Source organism: Dromiciops gliroides, chromosome 1 (genome assembly GCF_019393635.1).
Source record: "Dromiciops gliroides isolate mDroGli1 chromosome 1, mDroGli1.pri, whole genome shotgun sequence".
NCBI lineage: Eukaryota > Metazoa > Chordata > Mammalia > Microbiotheria > Microbiotheriidae > Dromiciops > Dromiciops gliroides.
This window is the reverse complement of record NC_057861.1, coordinates 672,670,477-672,689,895: the sequence shown is the minus strand read 5'-3', so window position 1 is coordinate 672,689,895 and position 19,419 is coordinate 672,670,477. Positions and strand designations below refer to the sequence as shown.

The following is a 19,419-nucleotide window of genomic DNA, read 5'->3' as shown; positions in this document are numbered from 1 at the left end:
AGGGAATGGGGGGAGAGAAAAGGGGGAGGGAGAGAGGGGGAGAAAGAGAAGAAGAACACGCGCGAGAAAGGGATAGACAGCGAGAGAGGGAAAAGGGGCGGGGCAAGAAGGCGCATGCGCTGTCCCAGCCGAAGGCCATCTCGCGGAGGTCTTCGCGCATGCTCTGCCCAGCCTGAGGAAAGGAAGGGAAGAAGATGGCAGCCTCATCTGTATGCCGGGTCGGCGGCGCAGCGGCTCGGGCCCTTTTCCGCGCCCGAGGCTCGGTGAGGCCTCACCCTTCTCTTTTCAAGCCTGACGTTCCGGTGTGGGAGGGGATAAAGGGAACTTGAAAGGGGGTGCTGCGGGGCGGGAGCATTCCCGGAGTTGGGTTAGCGGGAAGGTCACAGGGTCATGGGCGGGTGGGCCTCGCGCCGGCTCCGGGAGGAGGTCGCGGGGCTAGCGCCCGGCACGGCAGGGGTTAGGAGTATGGGAGCCTTGGGAAAGAAAGGCCTGGGTGACCTTGGAGATGTAGGCCGGAGGCTCAGAGAGGGAGCCCTCAGTGTCCGAGACCAGGCGGTCAGGCCCTGCTCGGGGAGGGATCTCTACGCTGAAACGCAGGGCCGAGTAGGGTCAGAGCTCTTGCCAGAGTCTGGAGCCTGTTCAGACCTTGCCTTGGGCGAGTTGTCGCCCTCCCCTTCCGAGCTTCAGTTTCCCCATCTTCCAGATGGGTGTACTAATCCTGACACTGTTCACCCCACCTGGGAAAAGGTGCTGCTGCACACCAGAAAGTGCCTGTAGAAACCTGAGGGGTCATGACCCTGAAATGGACGTTAGTAGTGTGGTGTAATGCAAAGAGCGTTGGATTTGCATTGGAGGCAGGAGTAGGCCTGGCTTCAAATCCCGACAATGATGACCTTGCGATAGCAATGGGAGATGTTCTTCTTACCCTTGGACAAGCATTGGTTTTCGAAGTACAGTTTTCTGATGTTCCCATTCCTATCCTAGGAGGAAGAGTAGACACACCTCTCACACTCTACTGTCTCCTATGACCCACGAGCTCTAGGAGGAAGGCATGAATGGAGTAAAAAAATGGCAGTCACTGGAGTTGATATTTGAGATTTTTTATCCCTAATTGGAGGGACTGGTGACCCTGGGGAGCTACCTGACCCACCTAGTCCATTCTCCTTCACATTTAAACCCAGACTTCAAGCCCCTACATAAAGTAGTAGGTACATGGTATTCCTTTGAATGAAACAGTTTTGAGGATTACCAAACTGTACTTAATTCAGGCTAGAAACTGAGGCCAAAACACTTGCCTGCAACCTGAAAATACACAAGCAGTTTAGTGTAGTAGAAGGAAATCTACAGGAATTGTAGGAGTCCTTGGTTCTTTGCCATTTACTAACTATAATATGTGAACTTAGACCTCTCTGAGCCTCAGTTTTCTCATCTATAAATAAGGGATTTGTACAAGGTAATCTCTTATCACCTTAGATCAGCCCTCACCTTAGATAATTATGAAGACTTCACTAAAAAATCCAACCAAAGGGTCCACCTTCCAGGCCTTATGCTCTACTTTGGAAACCAGTGCTGTGGTGCATAGAGAGTATAGTTACTGAGCACCTGTGAACTTGGGGGCCCTGTGGTTTTAAACTTTTTTTTTTTTTGGTGAGGCAATTGGGGTTAAGTGACTTGCCCAGGGTCACACAGCTAGTAAGTGTCAAGTGTCTGAGGTCAGATTTGAACTCAGGTACTCCTGAATCCAGGGATGGTGCTCTATCCACTGTGCCACCTAGCTGTCCTGGTTTTAACATTTTTATCATAACTTAAGATAAAGGCATATGTGACATGTTCATCAGAATTTCAGGTGAAACACAGGGATGGATTGCTAACAAACTAGACAAGAGAGTCAGGATCCAAAAAAAATCTTTACAGGCTAAATCTAACATGATGAAGTTCAATAGGAATAAAAATAACAACGTGATCTTGGTCTGCATTAAGAGGGCATAGAATCTGGGAATAGAGAGGTACTCTATACCCTGCTTTAGGCACACTTCATATATAGTATTGTGTTTCAGATTTGTTAGTCTAAGAAGGACATGGATAAACTAAGGAGTATGAGGGTATTCAGAACAGGGTAACTAGGATAGTGAAGAACTTTGAGTACATGACATGAGAATCAGTTGAAGGAATTAGACATAATTATTATTGTTATTATAATTAGGCAGGGCAGTGAAGGTTAAATGACTTGCCCAAGGTCACACAGCTAGTGTCAAGTGTTGAGGTCATATATGAACTCGGGTCCTCCTGAAGCCAGGGCCCCGGGCTTTATTCACTGCGCCACCTAGTTGCCCCCCCTGGAATTAGACATTTTTAACCTGTAGAAGAGAACGATCAGAGTGTGTGTGTGTGTGTGTGTGTGTGTGTGTGTGTGTGTGTGTGTGTGTGTGTGTGTGTGTGTGTGTATATATATATATATATATATATATATATATATATATATATATATATGTATGGAGACAGCCCCTTCCCTTTTGTTACTGAGTTATTGCGGTTTTCTTGGCAAAGATACTGTAGTGGCCTGTCATTTTCTTCAGTAAATGTCTGAGGCCAGATTTGAACTCAAGATGAGTCCTGATTCCAAGGCCAGTACTTTATCCACTTTACCATGTAGCTGCACCCCTACCCCATTTCCACTGTACCCCTGCCCTCGACATAGGTGTCTCTTAGTGTTTGAAGTATATATCTTGTAGAGAAGGGAGTATAAAACTTGCTGTTTGGCTCCAGAGGATAGAACCAGGAAAGACGTGTAGAAGTTGCTACAAAGAGGCATATTTAGGTTTGATGTTAGGAGAAACTAACAATTTGACCTGTCCAAAAATGGCAATGGACTGTCGCTATAGGTGGTGCATTTAGCCTTCAGTGCAGGTCTTTAAACAGAGGCTGGATAATTATTTGTTAGATATGTTAGAGTTGGGGTTCCTGTTGGGTATAGGTTGGATTAGATGGCCTCTGAGATATTTGACAACTCTCAAATTTTGTGATTTTTTTTCTTCCAAAAACTTGTTGACTGTGGATCAGAGGGTGGCCAGTGTAGACCCTCTTGAATGGACTTGTGGCTAGTTTGAATTTCTGAGTCCAAGAATCATGCTATCTTTATGAGAATAGTTGCTTGAGCCTTTTAGTTTGTTACTTGTTAGCAGCCCTGTTAAAATTAAGGTGGGGGGGGCAGCTAGGTGGCGCAGTGGATAAAACACTGGCCCTGGATTCAGAAGGACCTGAGGTCATATCAGCCCTCTGACAAGTGACACTTACTAGCTGTGTGACCCTGGGCAAGTCACTTAACTCTCATTGCCCTGAAAGGAAAAAAAATAAAATTAAGGTAGGAAAAGAGGAGGCTAAAGTTTGGTCTACAATGAATTATTTTAAATTATCTCTAGATTTTAATCTATTGTTTGTTCAGTATCGTGAGAACAAATTGAGAGTTGTTTGTAAGTGATCTGACTTCTTGAATTATTTTTGTGAAAGTCATTATGTGCCCCTTTTCTTCATTTTCTCTGTACTCTGTTGTACTCAAGCCAAGACTGTCTCAAATGGACTTCCTGGAGACTGCTTTGGGTTGCTGAGCCATGGGAGAGGTGTTCAAACAATCAAATTTTGATACACATCCTTGTGCTTAGAGCTCAGGGGAGAGGCTGTTAAAGGATGCGGGCTCTGTCTTCCCAAAGGCATTCATTATGGGAGAGAGAAAAAATATGATAGCATTAGAGACACATTTATCAAATCATTCCTTAGGTTTTGGAGTCAGGCAGGAAGAGAAAGTGGGTCGTATTTGTTGGCTTAAGAATGACTGAGGTCAATGTTGTCAGCTTTGCCTGTGTTCTAATGACAGGTTATTTTTTCAGCCTTCTCTATTAAAGCTTCCCACAACTCGTAGTGCGGCCACCTTTGTTCAGACTCTCCAGAACATTCCAGCAACACAGGTCACTACGCTGGACAATGGGCTCCGGGTGGCTTCTGAGGACTCCAGCCAACCTACTTGCACAGTAAGTTTGAAATGGGTTTCTTAGAAAATTGGATCATTACTTCCTACTGTTACAGAGGGAATCCTATAAATCCTCACTCTAGGAATGGGTCATCTGGTTGGCTTGTGAGTAAGACCTCTACACTTTATCATTGATGAGCCAGTGCCTGACCTAGTATTGGCCTTATAGGACTAAAGGGGTAAACTCCTTATGTTGAGAGTCAAGTCTGAATTCTAGTCCTGGCTTTGCTGCAGACTCATTTTGTCATCTTGGGCAAGTCATCTAGTTTCTCATCTGTAAAATGGGGACACCAGTATCAGTCCTGTAGTTCTTACTAGGTTGTTAATGTAAAATCAGATGATCTACCTGAGAGTCACTGAAGAGAGAAAAATTCTTCAACTGATGACCTTTGTTTTCCTTGATCAGTCCATCAATAAAGATTTTTTTGTTTGTTTGTTTGTTTTTTAGTAAGGCAATTGGGATTAAGTGACTTGCCCAGGGTCACACAACTAGTAAGTGTTAAGTGTCTGAGGCCGGATTTGAACTCAGGTCCTCCTGAATCCAGGGCCAGTGCTCTATCCACTGAGCCATCTAGCTGCCCCCATCAATAAAGATTTGAGGGCTGTACCCTGTACAAGATTTTGTGCTCAGTTACTTAGAGTTCCTTGCAGCTCAGCTGGAGAAGTTACTTATATGTATGTGAAAGGCCTTTTTGTGGTAATCTATTCTGTAGCTCACGACATTTCATTTTTCTGAAATAGAAGTAAGTTCCAATTTCAGACCTATGAAAAATAAGTTAACCTGCCTAGGCATCCATGCAAGCAAAGTATAAACCCTGATATAGTTTAACTGCATTCAGCAAAAATTTGCTAAGCACTTAGTGCAGAAGTTAAAGGTTTGGCCAAGGCATGGCTCCTATCCTCCTAGAACTCAGGGTCTAGGAGGGTATACATATATGTGTAGGATAGAACATAATGTGTCATCAGGCCCTCCTAGACCCTGAGTTCCATAGTAGATAATAGATAACCATGAATATCTTGACATGTTCTCCTGGGGTGCAAGTAAAGTTTATGTGAGATTTGAGGGGAAAACAATCATTGCTAAATGCAGAGATTGTGGGAAGCATACTAGAGAAGGTGAAATTTGAGTTGGGCTTTAAAGATGGGTGGAAATCCTAATATGTTGAGGGGAGAAAGGACATTCTAGGTATTGGGAGCAATGTAAGAAAAGGTAGAAGGCTGGGAGGCAGTGAAGGAGCAGAGTATAGTACAGTTTGATCCTAGTGAATAGTATGTGAAATGTAGTGAGAGATAAGACTGAAGAGTCTAGTGACACCAGTTTGTGGGGGACTTTAAATACCAGGCAGAGCATTTAAACTTTATTCACTGGAGTTTTTAACAGAGTGGTGAAATGAACAGGTCTGTGTATAACTCCACAGACTTTAGTGAAGCTCCTGGTGTTTTTCTTTACTATTCCTCTTCCAGGTGGGAGTCTGGATAGATGTTGGCAGCCGCTATGAAAATGAAACCAACAATGGTGCTGGCTACTTTGTGGAACACTTGGCATTCAAGGTATGAATGGGTTATTTCACTGTTCTCTAGAACCATAGACCCCAGAGACCTTTAAATTTTGTAGCTTTTAGGACATATAAATCTGCTCTTCTCTGGTCTCTCAGAGCCCAGGGTAGTTCTAGGGGTAGATTCTGAAGTTCTGCTGAAGAGGAGATCTAGCTGCCAGGATTTAGCTTACCTTCTCTGCATCTTCCAGCTCTGCTTTGGAAATATTCAGCAAAGATTTGCTATTAGGGCTTTCACTACTCTTGACCATTGCTGATCAATCACAGAATTTCAGCTTAAGATACCAACTCCTTTGAGCCTCTTTGTCTCCCTAGATTTAGAGATCTGCTGCTTCAAATCTAATTTCCTTTTCCCTCTTCTGCTGCTGCTACTATAATTGGATGCCCACATTTGGCATCACCTTCTTTCCCTTATTACCCCTGTTTACTACACACCGTAGACCTTAAGAATGGATTTCCTATGGTTTGTTTACCAGAGGAAGGAGAATATATATTTAAACATCCATTTCACTTAGCTCTTTGTCAGTCTGGTACAGCCTTTGGACTCCACACAATGTTTTTAAGTGTGTAAAATAAAATAGATATGATTACAAGATAAAATCACTTACATTGAAGACAGTTATAAAATATTTAAAAACAAGTTCATGGATCTCAGGTTGAGTTTCTGCCATAGATAGTATTACAGTATTTTATGAAGAAAAGGAATAAAGGACTTTGTATTGATGTTTGAAAATTAGTTGGGAGATGGTTTACTCTGAGCTGTTTCACAGGGGACCTTATCTCCTCTGGCTGTTAAAGTGGTACAGTCTAAAATGCTTTGGCTTTTCTTCTTCCTCATTGGTTTGTTTCAGGGTACAAAGAAACGTCCTGGGAAAGCATTGGAAGAAGAAATAGAGAGGATGGGTGCCCATCTAAATGCTTACACCACTCGGGAACACACCGCATACTATATCAAAGCGATGAGTAAAGACCTTCCTAAAGGTAGGCAGCCTTCTGTGTTCTCTGCGTGGGATTGGAAGAATGGATGTGGTTTGTTTTTCACTCAGTGAGACCAACTTAACAGTGGTCTTTTGGAGACTCAGTTGTACCAAGGAGCATTTCACCTCTGAATTTGTAACCTGTGATCTCCCTAGCTACAAGGCTCCATAAAGAGCAGTGAGGTGTTGTCCAAAGAAGGTTAAACTTGGAATTACAACTTAGGCCTCAGTTTGAATACTGCCTCTGGAACTTAATATTTATACAAACTTAGGAGAGTGACTTAACCTCTTTGGGCCATGGTTTCCTTATCTGTACAATGAGGGAGTTGTTCTAGACCCCTAAAGTCCTTTCTGATCTAGATTTACAGTGCTGTGAAAGGAGTCTAAAGCAACTTGATTATCTCCTAACTATCATCTGGAGCTCTTGCTGGCTATCCCCTTGACCACTTTTGGAGCAGGAAAGACATACTTGGTTACTAATAGCAATCAGTCAGACATTTATTGAGGGTTAAATGTCTAGACTACTGTCTTAGATACTGTGGAGAAATACGAGCAAATGAAGGTGTAGATCTCCTGTTCTGTGATCTCCTGTTCTGTGGGAGCTTTCAGTGACTGATAATATATTCACTTACAGAAATCTATGGCTTTCCTGGTATGGGTATTCCCTCTATCAGAGGCAGGTCCTGTTCTTCTGGCTTCCTTTTGATGAGGGATTGTGACTGAAAAGTTCACCACCTGGTGGCTGACCTTCTCCACACTTAACCAGTGCATGTTTAGTTGGCTGGTCCTTCAGTGAAAGATGTTGTTCATCATTAGGCCCATGCGTAAGCCTCTGCAGCATGGTTGGACTTGCCAGAGTGTGCCCTTCCCTGAGCATGGCTTTTACTCAGCCGTTAGTAAAGACTTAGGAAGTGCCTGCTGTGTGCCAGGCCCTGTGCTAAGTGCTTTGAGAGCTCCAGATCACCTCCTTCCCTAACGCTGCCTCAGAGGAAGATGAGACGGAAGAGACATGAAAACATCTACAAACAGCATCTCAGTGCTGCAGGGGATCATGGCATAACTGATGATGGAGGTGAAGTAGTATGAGGTCCGTGGCAAAGGCTGGGAACTTGAAGTGCAGCGTACGACAGTCTCTTGTTGCACGAGTGGTTTAGTGTGTGAGGTTTTGAAGGAGTTGAATCCCAGAGACCGCTAGCTTTGGCAGGGGCCCTTTAGGAAGTGGGAGGTGTCATGCCCAACAATCCACTATCCAAAAGGAGAATGGGATGCCTAAGGAGGTAGTGACTTCTCAGCTAATGCAGTTATTAAAGCCAAGACTGTGGGACCTCTTGTCTGGGAAATTGAGTCGGGGAGGGACAGGGAGTCAAGCTTCAGATCTGAGGTAGCCAGCTGACCTGTTGAGATCCTTTCTCACCCTGAGTCTGTGTGTCATGGCCGTGGGTGCTTCCTGATAGAGCCTGACTGAATTTCCCCCATTTGTCCAGAGTCCAACATTTGAAGAACTTGTTTTATGCCTGAAGAACTTGTCCCAAGCTTCTTTACCCTTCTCTTCTATTGATAACCTATAACAAGCTTGATCATTCATAGCACTTTCCTCCCTTCCTATATCCCACAAAATTTAATTTAGTTCATCAAATATTTATTATTAAATTCCTGCTTGAATTGAATTCTTTTAATTAGAACATTGTCTTTGGGATTAGAAGAGAAACAAAGTCCAGTTAACATGGACAGAGCCTTCATACAATTTAGTAAAGCGATAACATACACATACAGTACAAAATAACCCTGTTTATAGTCTAATAAAGTGATAGTTTACCCTCTCAGTGTGGCATGTAGAAGGATCAGGGGTCAGAGCATTTAGGTTCTACTCATAACCTTTTAGATAAATCATTTGACCATGGGCCCATTTCCTCACATGTAAAATGTGGGGGTTGGACTAGATAGCACTTTAATGTGTATATTCTGGGTTATTTCCTTTTCTCCTTCTAGACCTAAGCCACAAAGAAAGTTTCTTATCAGGAATATTTGTTAGGGGGAAAAAAAAGATGTTATCTGCCATTTGTACAAGAATTTGTGATATTTAGAAATTACCTGTAAATTACAACTGAAGCAGTATTAAGTTTTCTAATTCTAAACCAATCTTTTGTTTTCTTGTCATGACTCTCCCCAGCCTTTTGCCTGTCTTCAGTTATGAACTGTGATCTTTCCTAAGGATCTCTGCTCTACCTTCCTTCAGATTGTTTCCTTAGTCCATTGGTTGCTATAAGGGCCATCTGCCCTTCTGTGGCTGAAGTACCTTTCTGTCCTTGGGGGTCTCCACCCATGATAATTTATGTCGGTGTTATAACTAAATTATTGGGGATGAGAGATAAATTTGCATATATAGATATCTATTTTCATGTCAAAGAAAACAAAGAAATAATATCTATAGGTGATGACAGCATCTAGTTCTGGCTGGGAATCAGGTGCATATGTCTCTGTTGGTGGTGGAGGTGCCATGTGTAGTGATTACCACAAGGTGTTTCTGTACTATAACACTAGCTCTTTGACCTATTACCTAACATCAGGTTGACAGGATCTCTAATCTAGGAATGTCTCCACTCACTCTACATAATGTGTGTTTTACAGCTGTTGAAATCTTGGGTGACATTGTGCAGAACTGCACCTTGGAGGACTCACAGATTGAGAAGGAGCGAAATGTGATTCTCCAAGAAATGCAGGAAAATGACAGCTCTTTGCGGGATGTGGTATTTGACTATCTTCATGCCACTGCTTACCAAGGCACTCCCCTTGCCCAGGCTGTGGAAGGACCCAGTGAGAATGCCAGGTGAGAATTCACTGCAAAGGGGCTGTGTGTAGAGCTCTGCACTTTATCATGGGTGGCGGGGACAGTGTAGGACCACACATGGAACCTTTTCCAGGCAAAGATGGCAGATGTGCCTGAAGCAATGTATGTCTAAATGAGGGTTCCCTTTGGGGGGGGAAATGCACTCATTCTAACTGCTTCGATTGTCCAGAAATATGGTTCCGGGCCATTGGAGCAACTTTCTTCAGTGCCTTTGGCACCTTCTTTTGATTATCCTCAGTTGGAGCAAATCTTAGGCATTTAAAGGTGGATTGGATATTTGCAAACGGCCAAAGTCGTCCAGAGCCATGTCTGGTGAATAAGGCTGGGGGATAAAGGTTTGCGTTCTGAGGGTAGTGCTCAGAGGAGTCCACACATATGTTATACAGGGGCATTGACCTTAGAATAGGTGGATGGCCTCCAAAAGGGAAGCCTCTTCCCTTCTGGCGACCTTGCTCTTATCTGTAACATATAAAGACTGGACTGGGAAGCCTCCCAGTCTGCCCCTGAGATCCCTTTCAATTCAGATTTTGATGCTGTGACTACTCTGACATCTATAAGGATGTACGAGTTCTGATGTGTTGGCTGTGTACCTTATGTAGAACTAGTAGCCGGTTATTTGCTGATGTGAGTGTTTAAATCCTGGTGATCAGGCTGGAGGAAGGCCTGGGAGGAGGAAATAGGTTGGAGAGAGTGTCCTGGGGCTACACTGAGCTCAATTTTGCCATCTGGAACCCTGTGAGGGCATGGGTCTGGAGCAGGCAGCTTCAGTCTGTCCCTTTCCTAGCCAGCCTTGAGTCAAGTTTATAATAATGGTAGTAGTAATGTGCTTCTCACCATCCCTACTATTTAATTTTTTTTTTTTTTGGCGAGGCAGTTGGGGTTAAGTGACTTGCCCAGGGTCACACAGCTAGTAAGTGACAAGTGTCTGAGGTCGGATTTGAACTCAGGTCCTCCTGAATCCAGGGCCCGTGCTCTGTCCACTGTGCCACCTAGCTGCTAGCTGCCCCCATCCCTACCATTTATATTGGGCTTTAAAGTTAGCCAGTATTTCCATATGATTGCATGTGCATAACCTATATCTGATTGCTTACTGTCTCAGAGAGGGGGGAGGGAGGGATAGAATTTGGAACTCAGAACTTTAAAAACAGGTTTAAAAAGTTGTTTTAATGTGTAATTGGGGGAGAAAGTTACATATATATAGTTATCCAATGTTTTCCTCACAACACAACCCTCTAAGGTATATATAGTGCACTTATTATTGTCTCTCTTATATAAATGAGAAAACTGAGACTCTTGGAGATGATATGGCCCTTTCATCCAGCATTGGAGTCAGGGTTCTACCCGGGTCTCTTTTGAACCTGGCATTAGTATTAGAGTACTGTGTACCCATATTTACCCAGACTATCCTGCATGTTTTTCCAAGAGTATCTATGGGCTCTGGAGTCAGAAGACTTGTGTTCAAATCCCACTTCTGGTACTTAATTACCTGTGTGACCTTGGACAAGTCCCTGAACCTCCCAGGGCCTCAGTTTCCTTATCTGTAAATTGATGAGGTTGTACCAGATGGCCTCTGCGGTCACTCCCAGCTCTAGATTTCTATGGTTCTCACATGTTGAACTTGTTGTTGTCCTTCCAGGAGACTGTCCAGGCAGGACTTGGCTGAATTTATTGACACTTTCTACAAGGCCCCTCGAATGGTGCTGGCTGCTGCAGGAGGTGAGTGTGAAAGCGGGCCTCCTCCTTTTCTCAGGAGCTAGGCCTGATAGAAAGCAAAGGCCAGGGAAAGGGCACCGATAGAGGCATCTGTAGCACTTGCCAGGCTGGTGAGGCAGTTCTATCTGGAGGCTGGTGAGGGCTGTGGTGCTTAGGAAGGAAAGGACTAGGAGGTCACTCATTATCCTGTATCCTTTCTTCCATCTTACCCCTGTCAGTCCTACTCTGCCACCTTATTTCTCCCATCCTTTCTTCCTTTCTTTGGGAGCCCCTCCCTTCTCCTTATCACACTCTTTGCTGTCCTTCACCCTCAGTCACCTCATGGCCTGTACCCATTTTCTTCCCTGTTTTTTTGCTTCTTCCCTATCATGCCTTAGTTTGTCCCTTTCTCAGGCTTACCTACAGAGCAGCAGCATTCAGGTGGATTAGCTGAGGGCACTTTGCAGGAGGACTCAAGAATGAAGGTTGGAAGTAGAGCTAGCATCCAGCTACATGTGTGCTGGAGTTTGGTTGTGCTCTCAGGGGCTTGGTTTCTCCTGGTTCTGTGGAAGAAGAGCATATCATAAGGAATCTAGGCCTGAGATTTTCTTAAGACTTGATCTTCTGTCAGCTTTACATAGAAAGTGGCCTTTCCTGATGTGAGGAATTTGTGCTTTTCTAGCCAGTGTCTTTCCATATCTTGTCTGGGTCTGTGACTCTGTGACTCATACCAAATTGTCTCCTCTGGGGTATAGGCTGGGGGTCTGGGTATGTAGCAAAGGTCATTGAAGGATCACAGCATTGAGGAGGACATCACGCTACCTCTTCTGCCTTCCCTGACCAGGTGTGGAGCACAAGCAGCTAGTGGACCTTGCTCAGCAGCATTTTGGCAGTGTTCCCATGACATACACTGATGATGCTGTGCCTCTCCCTTCATCCTGCCGCTTCACAGGCAGTGAGGTATGCCCTTCAAACAGGCACTTCCTAGGCTCAGAGAAAAGGATTGGGGGATATTTAATTCATTATTTTATCCATATGTTCTATGCCACTGGAGTTTTCCTTTGTTTCTTCATTATATGATGTTCTTTTTTTTTTTTTTTTAGTGAGGCAATTGGGGTTAAGTGACTTGCCCAGGGTCACACAGCTAGTAAGTGTTAAGTGTATGAGGCCAGATTTGAACTCAGGTACTCCTGACTCCAGGGCCAGTGCTCTATCCACTGCGCCACCTAGCTGCCCCATTATATGATGTTCTTGAAGGTAGAAGCTTATCACCACAAAGTTGGTCTCAAGGGCATGAATTGTTTTGACCACACTAATTTACGAAGATATTTACTGTGCCATGGAGGGATTGTGATCTATGTTGTGGAAATAAACGGCCACACTTGAGGACATCATGGGTCTTTTGAAGTACTGCAGAAATATATTGCCCAATTTATTTCCCCCCAGACCACTTATGATAAGCCTGTGTCCAAATTTGGCTAATTATTCGGGGGGGGGGGGGCTCTTGTTAAACTCCCAGAGGCAGAGAACAACAAGGTGGTTCTTAAAAGGTGACTTCTACATAGACCTTGGTCAGCGGCTTCAGGCTGAAAAACAGTGAATTTGGCAAGAAAACCAAAAGGCTCAAATTTATCAGACACAGACTGCAGCAGCACAAGGCCATCATTGCTCTGCCTTTGCCACTGGGGATCATGTTTGTGAATAGCCACAGTAACCATGGGCAAGACTGCAACCAGAGACCCATCCCCTAGCCAGTTGGATGGGATAGTCTTCCTTCCAGACCAGGGTTCTTAATTTTTTTGTATCATGGAACTCCTAGCAGTGCAGTGAAGCCTATGGACCGTTTCTCAGAATAATGTTTGTTTTTTATGTCCATAATTAAAGAAACCCTAAATTTCAGTTAAAGAATGGGGAATGAAGATGGAATTTTCCCCCCTAAGTTAATTTCTCCCCATTCCCCCGATCTGTCTTCTGATCCTCAGTCTAGACTGAGTTCCTGGAAGGCAGGTTTGACTTCTTCCTCCTTCATCCCTCATTGCCCACCCTGCTTGTGAATTCCTTGGGAGCAAGGCCTTCGTCTTCTCTTCTGTGTTTCCCTGATAAGACTTGGCACAGGGGATAGTGCTTGTGGAATGAATACATAAAGCTGTGTGCCTGCTCATCCCAGAGAACACTCAAATAATCACTCCAGAATGTGCTTTGGAGACCACATCTCTTTGTGAACCTCTTTTTGACCCCTCCATTCTGTTGCAGATCCGTCACCGGGATGATGCTTTGCCTCTAGCTCATGTGGCTCTTGCAGTTGAGGGCCCAGGCTGGGCCAACCCTGATAATATTGCACTCTCAGTAGCCAATTCGATCATTGGTCATTATGACTGTACCTATGGAGGGGGCGTGGTAAGGACCTGGATGGGGGGAGGGGGGGATGATAGTGCTTGTAAGGCCCTGGCTTTTGGCAAGGGCTCCCAAGGGAGTGGGTGCCATGAAGGGCTTGAGAAAGGGGGGATAAGCACGAGGATGGGCTTGTGTAGAAGGTCTTCCCTTCTATAATCCTGGGTTGATTTGTGTGTGTTTGGAATGGGGAGAGTGGACAAAGGTGTGAGCTCCTGGGCAGATACTGTATAAAGGGGAAATTTTGTTGTTAATTTACTTAGGCCCTTTTGACTTTTTTCATACAAATGGAGCTTGTATTGAATTTGATTATCAATCAAAACCTGTTTGGGGATGTGGTTCAGAATGTGGCATATAAAAGGATAAAGTTTTCTCCTAAGAAGCCCGTGTGGTGCTTGGGAACATGGAACCCCCAAGAGAGGCAGGTGGTGTGGGGAGGGCTACAGAGGGTGGGAAAACTAGCAAGAAAGCCTCCTTAGGAAGGAAGAATGTAAGGAACTGTGTAGGATGTATTCTGATTTGGGAAGTGTGAGTAGGCACGAGTGCCTGTTGCTTTTATGCTGACTTGGGCATTCTTGGTGAGACCCTTTTTCAGGTTTCAGTGACTGAAAATGGCCCTTCTCTGTTGGGTCTGCTACCAGAGAGGGTTAGGGAGCCCGGAGGGACTGGGAAGGGCTATGGCTGCCCTTCCTATAGACGCTAGTCCTGGGAAGGGGGCAGAGGGTGGTGAGCACTAGTTGTCCGGGAGCTCTGGCTGTCACGGGGTGGTGTTTCTGTTCTTCTAGTGTACGGGGTTGGACTTTGTGACTTCTGGTTAAAGAATGGGCTAACATGAAGGTGATGCTCAATCTTCCTTGGTTATAGCACCAGTCGAGTCCCCTGGCATCTGTTTCTGTGTCGAACAAGCTCTGCCAGAGTTTCCAGACCTTCAACATCTGCTACTCAGACACTGGCCTGTTTGGTATCCACCTTGTCACTGATAAAATGAACATAGACGATATGGTCTTCTTCCTTCAGGGCCAGTGGTAAGTCCCTTCTGAGAAGCGGCTAGTTCTTAGAGCTTGCCTCTGGCTGCAAGTTCATCATTGACCTCAGGGTTTGCAGACGACTTTTTAAAAAGCTCTGCATAGCTCTCATTCATAGAATCCCTCTTCTTTACCCACTCCACCCCTCATTTTACATATGAGGAAATTGAGGCCCAGTGTAGTAAAATGACTTGCTGAAGGTAGTATCATGGGGTGGGATTTGAACTTTGTCTTCTTAGTCCAACGCCAGTGTTCTTTCTAGTACACTACACTGTCTCAGAGCAGGGATAGAAGTCCTTCCATCTAAAAGTTCAAAGTGGTGCTAATCATTTGGATGATTGAGAGTCTGTGTGCAGTTGATTATGGGTAATGACAGAAACTTTCCTGTCTAGGATGCGTCTGTGTACCAGTGCCACTGAAAGTGAGGTGATGAGGGGGAAAAACATCCTGAGAAATGCTTTGGTGTCTCATCTGGATGGTAGGTCTGTTAGAAGGTGACTAGAGCTTTGCTGCTGCGTCTGAATTTGGGTGATCTCAGAGGGGGTGGGGATGAGAAGGAGACAAGAAGACACGCTGTGGAAATGAGGGCCTCTGACTCCCACGTTCAGCACTCTTTCCACTGCTCAGAGGGTTGGCCCCTGCTGTGATCACAAGATTTTATGGACCATCTCTCAAGTGTAATATGATGAAGAGAGTACTGCAGTCTAGAGAGCAGGGCTTGAGCTCTGGCTCTAGATGTGTGACCATTGGCAGCAAATCATTAGCTTTTCTGAATCTCTTTTTCTTGATACATAAAGTGGGGATCATAATGCTTGCTCACTTAATGAGGCTAATGTGAAGAAAGATATACCAAAGAGCTCACAGAAGTTATAGGCAAAATGCCTTCTTTATTCTGTTGGAGAAGGGAAAGCAGACATGAGTGCTGGGGTCTCCTTTAGGACTGAGGAGATCCAAGGCAGCGATGCTAAGCCTTGATACATGTAGTTGTGGGTAGAAAAAGAATCAAGGAGAAGTTTCATTCTGTACTGGTACCTCTAAAATGATGAAATTGTATCCATGTGAACAAACCCTTTCTAAGATGGTAGATGGTAGATGTAAGAGTTAGGAAGGCCTATAGAGGTCATCTAGTGCAGCTGCCTCGTTTTGAATTGGATTAAGCTGAGGCCCAAAAGGGTTTAGTGACCTGGATGGGGTTCTGAGTGGCCCCTCTGATCCCAAATTCAACACTGCCAGACCATACTGCTTGTTCCCTCCAGGGCCATGTTGGTGTACTGGCCACAGGTTGCCTTTTTTGAAAGTACTTGATCTGAATAAACCCTTAGAAAATTGAGCTATCCCTGTTTAATGAAAAGCAGGTCATACCTTTCCTTCCCATCTTCGGTAGGATACATAGAGAAGAGATAGTTGCCTTCCTTTGGGAAAATCCTGGGACAATGCTTTGATGTAGTATACTGTGTGCTCTTGAATGCTAGAAACATTTAGATAGAACCTTATGTTCTCCAATTCTTCTTCCATTGTGCTCCCAGGATAATCCTTGCCTTTGAAATATTAAGGTTTTTTTTTTTCCCCCAGGGGAGAGAATGTTAGCTAAATCACTCCCTGATTTATGTAGAATTTCATTTTCTAGCTGTGAAATCCATTGTGCTTCTTTACCTTGTAAAGGTGTGAGTTTTTCATTAAAACAAATCTTTCTGCAGGTACCACCCCTGTGTGTGAAGACATTGGACGTAGCCTTCTGACTTATGGCCGCCGCATCCCTTTGTCTGAATGGGAGAGCCGGATTTCGGTACGTAAAGGCTGGGGTGGGAGGACTATGGGCTACTTTTGGAGACAGATTTCTTTCCAGTATCACAACTCTGCTTTGGGATTGGGGTGGGGGGTGGGGGGGTGTTTCTTCTGTTTATCTCTATGGCTATGGATTGTTGGCCCAGCAGGGTGGAAGAGATCAGTCTTTGCCTCTAATAGGATGAGGGTAAAGGTAGAATTGGCACCATTGCATTAGTGGGCACAGAATAGGCACGTGCAGGCACTCCAGGGCCTGTGCAGATTTGGAGTTTGCATTCCTGTTCTCTCTCTGGGCATAAGACCTATTGCCAAGAACTGCAGGCAGCCTGAGGTATGCTATCTTGGCCAATCTTCAAAAGCCTGTGGGTTTTGTGCAGTGAACCCTGTGAACCTGAGCCCAGAAAAGCACTTGAATTAGACCTTCCTCAGAAATTGGCCCAGTTTACTGACTACCTGTGCTTTGCTTTTCAGTTGAGGTCACTGAAGGAGTTAGCAGTCCTTTCTTCCTGCTTAATATTGCAGTGACCATAGATGAGATTTCTTCCACTCTTCCTTGAGGTGGTCAGTTGGGCAAGTTCCAGCTGGAACCTTGTGGGCACCTCTTCCAAGGACAGATAAACACTTTGTTCCTGTGATTCATTGGACTTCAGTCAGCTCTAACTCTGCAAGCCAGATTTGCTGGGACCCACAGCAGCTGAATTATTTGGGGGTGGGGGGAAGGGACTGGAGTTCTGTAGATAATTCTGGACATAATTATGCCTTCCGGAGTTCATTAGAGAAGCATGCTGTCCACTTTCCTTTGTTTCCCAATCTGCTGCTGTTGCTCGAATGCATGGGTCGAGAGAGAGAGCTTCAGTTCTAAGTGAGGCTGCTACTTTAGTATCCCCTCTGTTCTATAATCAAGCCTTCCTTAAGGTTTCCCAGGACTCAGAAGTGTCTAATGGTAGCTTACCTCAGGTGCTCAGGAGGCCAGGGAGGGGTTGGGTAAGTGAGTTACTACTTCCTGACTCCTCACCTCAGTAATTGATAGCATGGAGGGGCCAGTAAGAGAGAAGAACAGAGGGAGTGAGTGGTTGTAGGAGGCCCAGGGAGTCCATGGGGTAGCTATTTGTGTGGACACAAGAGGCTAGGAAACAGTGAGCAGACCAGAGGGTGGTAGAACAATTGATGCATTAACCTCTAGTCGACTGTCTCTGCATTGAAACATGTTTAGAGTAGTCTCTGCTGTTGTATTCATCTAGACATGCTGAATTCCACTTTCTTCATCGTGTGCTTACCAGGAATTCTTTTGGTAGCAATTAGTCTAATTAGGCAGTTTTAAAGCATCCTCTGCTTTCTCTCTCAGGGGTATTTACTGTGAAGAGAAGAAACTGTCTTGGCAAAGAAACTGGCAAAGAAAATTTCAGGGTCAAATGTGTTGTTGATTTTGAAACCTTGTTATTGTGTGGGTGAACCCCTGTCTCTTGTGTCTCAGCGCTGACTTCCTGCCCATCTGACATTTGCTCCTCCTAGGAGATTGATGCCAGTGTTATACGGGAAGTCTGCTCCAAGTACCTGTATGACCAGTGCCCCGCAGTGGCTGCAGTGGGTAAGTAGTTTATAGGCTCTCATCTCCATTCAGGTGAGGCAAGCAGTTGACTGGGGCTGGGACTAGGAATTTTTTTGTTAAGGAGGCTCTTTTCCTTCATTTGGGTGTGGGTTTACAAAGAGGAGGAGCCTGGTATTTGTCTTAGCTTTTTTTCCCCTTTGAATTTCTGCCAGGTTTTCAAAGTCAGATTAATGACTTCCTTTCTTTTCTCCATCATTTGGACCAAGGCACATTTCTGCCTCTCCAGATTCAAACAGAGAGAAAGGCAATCTTGTTGGAAGTCGTGGGCCTAAAAGCCACCTCCTTGCGGGAGGTTCTATATCTTGGGCAGAGGAAATAGGGCCCTCAAGTAAAGGAGGGAGGGATCCCTGCCCTTCCCATTGCCTTGGCCACTCCCTGTTCAACTCAGTTCCAGGATGCTGCTCTGACATGTTTGCTTGTCAGTCAAAGGGAGTTCCAACAGAAAACCTGCCCCAGCAGCTCCCTTCCCTCTCCCACTGATCAGGTGGTGGATTTCCTTCCCTCGTGGTTCTTTTTAAGGGGTAACTTTGGTCTTTCCCACTGTACTGAGGTAAAGAAGGCCCCTGAGGTTGATGCATTGTGCAGAGGGGAAAGGCTCTTGGGTAGGGACATAGGACTGTGGGTCTTAGAGGGGTGGAGAATTAGGTCATGGTTGGGGATGGGGGACAACAGGGTGGTGCCAGCTCTGAGCTTGAAGGAACAGGCTCGTTGCCTCCTGCAGCTGAACATTCTCTTCCCTCTTGGCTCACGTTTCAGGCAGCTCACCCGCTTCATTCACTCCTTCCAAGGCCTGTTGATCATCCCTGAGGCCAGGTGTCCTGTGCTGGGTGGGGAGGGAAGGGTGCAGAGCTGTGACAAGCCCTTCAGTGGGTCTCTGCAGACAGTGCCTTAGGCTAACTAACGGCTCTGCTCCCTCAGGTCCCGTCGAACAGCTCCCTGACTACAACCGGATCCGCAGTGGCATGTTCTGGCTTCGATTTTAGGGGCCACACCCAGTCGAGGGTGGGAGCTGTGAGATCCAGGTCCTTAGAGGTACTCTGCTCAGGAAGACTCCCTCCAAACCCTTCTGTCTGGTAACAGCCACCCAGCTTCCTGGGTGAACAGTACTGCCTCAGATCATGTTTAAATAAAAGTAATTTAAGTTGAAGCTTGGGTTTTTCTTAATGCTATGCTGCATCTCTGTCAGTTCTGCATTTTTATTAAACGCCTACTATGTGCCAAAGTCCTGTGTGGGATACAAAGGAAAAGCACAAATTGTCCCTGTCCTTAAGGAATTTATGTTTTCATGGGGCGGGGCATGTACATGAGTGGGTATATACAAGATATATACAGATTGGATGAAAGTAACCTTAGAGGGGAAGTGGGAGAGAAGGGCAGACCAGGAAAGGCCTCCTGCAGAACACTCAACCAACATTAGATGCCTGAGGGAAGCAAGACACCGTGCTTAACAGTGAGGACTCAAAGGTTAAAAAAAAAAGTCCCTGACCTCAGGTAGTTCTAGAACATCTCTAG

General features: G+C 45.2%; 1 protein-coding gene across 1 annotated transcript; it reads left to right on the top strand.

The window, feature by feature from the left end:
* The first annotated feature begins 104 nt into the window (after positions 1-104).
* Positions 105-19,054, top strand: LOC122735755 (cytochrome b-c1 complex subunit 1, mitochondrial). Its single transcript, XM_043977508.1, has 13 exons — positions 105-263; positions 3,885-4,025; positions 5,489-5,575; positions 6,432-6,561; positions 9,186-9,384; positions 11,042-11,121; positions 11,942-12,057; positions 13,351-13,494; positions 14,353-14,513; positions 14,906-14,991; positions 16,211-16,299; positions 17,811-17,886; positions 18,826-19,054. The coding sequence occupies exons 1-13, from the start codon at positions 195-197 to the stop codon at positions 18,888-18,890; spliced, it is 1,443 nt and encodes a 480-aa protein (XP_043833443.1). The 5' UTR covers positions 105-194; the 3' UTR covers positions 18,891-19,054.
* Positions 19,055-19,419: the final 365 nt, after the last annotated feature.

Coding starts and splice junctions, on each gene's coding strand:
- LOC122735755 (XM_043977508.1), top strand. CDS start 195: ATGGCAGCCTCATCTGTATGCCGGGTCGGCGGCGCAGCGGCTCGGGCC. Junction 4,026..5,488: donor CCAGCCAACCTACTTGCACA/GTAAGTTTGAAA, acceptor TTCCTCTTCCAG/GTGGGAGTCTGGATAGATGT. Junction 14,514..14,905: donor TTCTTCCTTCAGGGCCAGTG/GTAAGTCCCTTC, acceptor TTTCCTGTCTAG/GATGCGTCTGTGTACCAGTG.